A 5,966-nucleotide genomic window follows, 5' to 3' on the forward strand; every position below is an offset into this window, starting at 1 on the left:
GAGGATTTGAAAAAATATACTTTATGAAAACTTTTAGCTAATTAAAGAAAATATTTTATAGGTAATTCCAAAATCCAGGTACTAGTACAAATATAGTAAGTTGTGTTATGTCTTAGAACATTTAAAATACTGATTAGAGGTAGGTCTTGAAATAAGATAAGTACGTGACTGGAAATCAAGTTGGTATTTCATCCAGGTGATAAGTGAAGAAAAAAGAATCAAGAAACATATAAAGCCCCAGTGTGCTTGAGAAAGTTCAAGTTTGGTGATAATAGAATAACCATTTTTAGAATACTTTTAAATTCAGAAACCTCTGTACTTGTTTCAGTGGATATTGTGGTTTTATTATAAGTTATTCCCTGTATGTTGATTAAATTCCATGTTTGGTGTGGAAGAAAATCTAGGAAAGAGGACCAAAAACGGAAATGAGACAATGATAGCCTTTCAAAGTGACTCAGAAAGCAGGTTAGGCATGTTCCACATATTTCTGCTGGAAAATTGATAGAAAAGTAAACCTTTATGTTTAGTAAAGTAAGTCAGTCACAGGAATATAAATATTTAATATGTAATTTTATTGAAATTATAATATGTATTATGTATTTGTGTTATTTCTTGCTAAATAAACATATTTCGGCTTTTGATGGTAGGTTTTAGATTTTTCAATCTTTCCTCTTCTAATAATGGCACTAATTAAGGACTTGTACTTGCTATTGTAAACCTATCCATAATTCTGTGGAGGAATAGCAAAGGGGGTCAGACACCTTAATGGAGAACCTACTTTGGGTATTTTTTTTCTAAATGCACATACCATCAAATTGCATTCTAAATGTAGGTGAGTAGTAGATTAGTGTAAGTTCCATTCCGCATGGGAGAAATTTTAATGTAAGTAGGCAACACAGAACCACTTAAAGTGCAGAAAATAAGTTGTTGTAGATTGCTCAGTTCCAAAATGGACATCTACAGCACCCGCTCCTCATAGGTTTCAGATGAGTAAGCAGTAACATTGTTATTGCAGTAATTAAATGTGGGTTGCTGTTAAGTGTGGATTTTAGATATGAGAGGACAGTTGTATTTAGGAACTCAACATGAATCTAGAAATCTGAACAAGATCTGAACAATATCAAGTTAGTCAACATTCCGGCATGAATAGAAGAGACTTCTATGGTCCCAACACAAGCTGAATGCTGCTGTCCATGACAGCTAGAAGGGAACAGCTAATCAGCTTCCTCCAGGGATGTCTACTCTACTAGGTTGTTACCACTGCAGTAGACATCAATTTAGATGATATAGGAAAATACAGATAATAGTGAATGCTTTAAATCAGATGGCTCTATTACTAATAACATATCTCCATTACTGTTAATTCTATTCTTTAAGAAAACCAATCATGACCTGTCCATTGATGAGAGTGATGTGTTGACCTATCCCAATATTATTGTGTAAGGTTTAAAGTGTGTTTTTTAAAATAATTGTATTATATTCCAGACCTTGCCAACCTCCCAGTTGTCTGTCCCAGGTTCCTCATCCCATTCCTCCTATCCCTTGCTTCCAAAAGTGTGTTCCCCTTCACCATGTACTCCCCTTCACTGGACACTTCAAGTCTGTTAAAGATTAAGTGCATTGTTTCCCACTGAGGCAAGATCAGGCAGTACTCTGATATATATATATATATATATATATATATATATATATATATATATATATATATATATATATATATATATATGCAGTAGAGGCCTTGGACCAACACATGTATGCCAACTGTTTTGTGGCTTAGTCTCTGGGACCTCGCAGGGGTTTCAGTTAGTTGGGACTGCTGCTCTTCTTATGGAGGTGCCCTACCCTCAGCTTTTCCAATCCTTCCCCTAATACAACTATTGGGGGTCCTGGACTTCAGTTCAATGGTTGTGTGCAAGTATCTGCATCTGTCTCATCTAGCTGTTGATAGGGCCTTTCAGGGGACAGCCGTGCTAGGCTCCTGTCTACAAGCACATAGTACCATCAGTAATAGTGTCAGGACATGGTCCTTGTACCATGAGATGGATCCCCAGTTGGGCAGGTCAATGGGTTGCCATTCCTTTAGTCTCTTCTCCCATTTTGTCCCTGTAGTTCTTTTAGACAGGAACAATCCTGGGTCAGAAATTTTGTGAAGTTAACTCTGTTCCTCCAGTTGAGGAACTATCTACTGGAGGCAGACTATTCAAGTTCCCTCTCCCCACTGTTGGGATTTTTGGCTAAGGTTTTTTTTTTTTTTCCAATTGAGTTTTGAAAGTCTCTCACCTCCCAGGGCTCTGGCATTTTCTACAAGGTCACTTTAGCGCTAGAACAGAAAGAAGCAAACACAACCAAGAGGAGTAGATGGCAGGAAATATTCAAACTCATGGCTGAAATCAATGTGTGTTTTTCAATTTAGCAAAGTTTCTTTTAAGTACATGGGTACCCTTGTATTTGTCACATAGCTGTTTAGAATTGAGACTTTATCTTGCTTGACATTTTCCTTTGATCAGTGTAAAGTGTTCTCCATCTCCCCTGATTAATTTTTTTTGCAAGTAATATACATTATTTTATTACAAATTTTAAAAAAAAACAAAAATGCAACATCCTAAAAAAAAATTCTTTTACTGGTAATACAAATTCCTATGAAGTTTTTTTTTTTGCTATCATAAGAAATTAAAGAAACCATTAAATATTTAGAAACATTCAACATCAAAAGCTTTAAATCTAACTGTACGTTGTAGCCCCTGAAAAAGCTACAAACCCTTTTTAAAAAGTATTTTCTCTACAAAGAATCTCATCAGCTATACAAAAATCTGTACAGTTTTTATACTGAAGCTAATGTTGAGCTGCACTTGAATTTCACATTCTTAGCAAAATAATTGCCTGAGCACATATACTCCACACTTTAGGACAGATACTTATTCTTCATCCTCATCTTCCTCCTCTTCATCTTCATCATCTTCTTCCTCCTCCTCCTCTTCCTCATCTTCTGGTTCATTCTTCTTCTTTGAGCCTGTTGGCCTACCAGGACCCTTCTTTCCTACTTCACTTTTGCCCTTGGCACGGTATGCAGCAATATCCTTTTCATACTTCTCCTTTAGTTTAGCTGCTTTCTGCTCATACGGTTGTTTATCTTTGGCAGATTGCTCAGACCACATCTCCCCCAGTTTCTTTGCAGTATCTCCAATAGACAGGCCGGGGTGTTCACTTTTGATCTTTGGGCGATGTTCAGAGCAAAACAGGAAGAAGGCAGACGGTGGTCTCTTGGGAGCATTTGGATCTTTTTTCTTTCCTTTCTTATCACCTTTGGGAGGAACATAGTTCTTCATCTCCCTGTCATAACGAGCTTTGTCGCTCTTGGCCAAATCCTCAAACTTCGACTTTTCCTTGGCAGACATGGTCTTCCATCTCTCCGAACATTTCTTCGAGAACTCGGCGAAGTTGACCGACGAGTCGGGATGCTTCTTCTTGTGCTCCTCCCGGCAGGTCTGCACGAAGAAGGCGTACGAGGACATCTTGCCCCGCGGCTTGTTGGGGTCCCCCTTGCCCATGATGACGGCGCAGCGTCTACCTGGCGCGAGCTCTTCCCTCAGACCTCCACAGAGAGACTTCCTTCCCCAAGCTCCGGCGAGAACTGGCTTCTCCCCTGATTAATTTTGATAGAAAATCTAATTTATTGAATATTAGAATGGCTACTCCAGCTTGTGTCTTAGGGCTGTTCACTTGGAAAACTTTTCTCCACCCCTTTAATAATATAAAGTGTCTGCCCTTGATGCTGAAGTGTGTTTCTTATATGCAGCAGAATGATTAATCCTGTTTACATATCTAGTCTGTTAGCCTGTTTAAGTGTAGAATGGAGTCTATTGGTGTTCAGAGATTTTAATGACCTATGTCTTTTAGTTTCTGTAATTTTTTCTTGGATGTAGTAATATGTGTGTATGATTCTCTCTTGGACGTCTTATTGTGAGGTGATTAATTTCTTGTTTTCTTGGGTATAGTTTGTAACTTTCCTTGTGTTGTAGTTTTTCTTCTAGTGTACTCTGTAGGGCTGGGTTAGGAGAAATTCATTTAATTATTTCATTGAATATCTTGAGAGCTTTGAAGCACACATGCTCCACTATGTTCATAGAAGCATTATTTGTAAATAGCCAGAAACAGAAAGCAGCCTAGGTGTCCCTCAAGTGTAGAATGAATATAAAGAGTGTGGTTCATTTACAAAATAGACAACTATTTGGCTATTAAAATCAAGGAAATCATGAATTTTGCAGGCAAATGGATGGAACTTGAAAATATCATCCTGAGGATGATATTCATCATATATCCTGAATGATAAGTGGATATTAGTCAAAATGTACAAAATACCCAGGATACAACCCACAGACCATAAGAAATTTAACAAGAAGGCAGGCCCAAGTGAGGATACTCCCATCCCCTTTAGAAGGGGGAACAAAATAATCATGGGAGACATAGAGAAGGAGAGATTTGTTGGTAGAAGGGAGGTGGAGGTAGGGAGAAAAAGAAGCAGAAGCAGGGATGTGGGAAAACAGGAGAGAAGCCTTAAGGGCAGAAAAATGAATGGAATTATGCAGGAAGCTGTCATGACATGGGGTAATATTATAGAAATTCCCAGAGCCCCACGATGAAGCAGCGTCTCAGGACTCTATGTGGGTGACCTTAGCCAACATGCCCAAGAGTGGGGACATGGAACCTGAAAAGACTGTCATCAGTAGTTAGAAAAGGCCCCCAAATGGAGGGATGGGTAGTCAACCCACCTTTTTGACCTAAAATTATTTTGGTCTAAAAGAAATGCAGGCACAAAAATGTGCCTAAAGCTGAAGAGACTTGTTACCACAGGGAAGGGAGATAAAGGGTTGCTGCGTGTAATTATTGAAAACAATCTTTGATAAAGCCGACTATGCTCTAATAACAGTCTCCTCTCTCCCATTGCAGGGGGCACTCATTAAGTAGTGAAGGGAAGGGGTTATAGGTTAAGAACTCTGGGAGTTGGACCAGGACTGGAGCAACATTCTGGGGTGTCAATAAATAAAATAATTAACTGAAGAAATAAAGCCTACTAAACAGAGTTGGTGAGTAAAAATATTATCCTCAAAATGGAGAAATTTCACTGAAATGACAGTAATAAATGACATAGAGTTGTTTTAAATCCTTTCATTTCTTATCTTCTGCAATCAACCTCAGACTATCTTGTGTGGATCATGCACATATTTCAATAGTTTGTCTTCACTAGCCTATTGTGGAGAAGAGGGTGTTCAATGTGCATACTTAATTAGCCGACAGAACTGATATGACTGTTAATAATTGACGAGACTGGAACAATTTATGCTAACCTACAGCCAGACTATTTGACAGTGCCACCTCCAATTTTGAGATGAGTCACTAACATAAGTTACAACCAGGGATAAATGAGATCAAAGTAGTTCCTGTTGATTAAATACAGCCAGGTTTCCTTTAATTATATTCTCTGACTCCATTCTAAAACTTCATCAGCTGTTAAACTCTAGCAATCAAAGTTTTAATGTGAACATATTATTCATTTTAACAACCATAGATGTGCATTCTTCTTGAATTTAGTAAATGTTCCCTCTCACCCCATTGCAATAAAGAAATTTTAGACAATGAGGTAAAAAAAGAATCTCTTTCAAACTTCATTTTCTGACTGTGATAATTAATGAAAAATATATTTTACTTTAGGGCAAATAATGTTCAACTTATTATTTTGATTGTATCAGATACTTTTACCTCTTCCAATTTCTTAATGTTTGCTTTGCACACAGCACTTCCACAAGAAGTCATTTGCCTTCATGAATTTTATTTATTTTTAAAAAAAATCTCAATATATGGAAAATCAAAGTTAATAATTCAAGTGTTGACTATGCTTGTGAAGGTTTAAGTACCATGAAAACTCACAGTTCTTCATCTTGAGAATAAATTAATTCTGAGAGTTCATA

General features: G+C 37.4%; 1 protein-coding gene across 1 annotated transcript; it reads right to left on the minus strand.

Moving 5' to 3' along the window:
• Nucleotides 1-2,551: 2,551 nt before the first annotated feature.
• Hmgb2l1 (high mobility group box 2-like 1) lies at nt 2,552-3,615 on the minus strand. Its single transcript, NM_001329881.2, has one exon. The coding sequence runs from the start codon at nt 3,546-3,548 to the stop codon at nt 2,916-2,918; it is 633 nt and encodes a 210-aa protein (NP_001316810.1). The 5' UTR covers nt 3,549-3,615; the 3' UTR covers nt 2,552-2,915.
• Between the last annotated feature and the right edge of the window lie 2,351 nt (nt 3,616-5,966).

Source organism: Rattus norvegicus, chromosome 11 (genome assembly GCF_036323735.1).
Source record: "Rattus norvegicus strain BN/NHsdMcwi chromosome 11, GRCr8, whole genome shotgun sequence".
Lineage (NCBI taxonomy): Eukaryota > Metazoa > Chordata > Mammalia > Rodentia > Muridae > Rattus > Rattus norvegicus.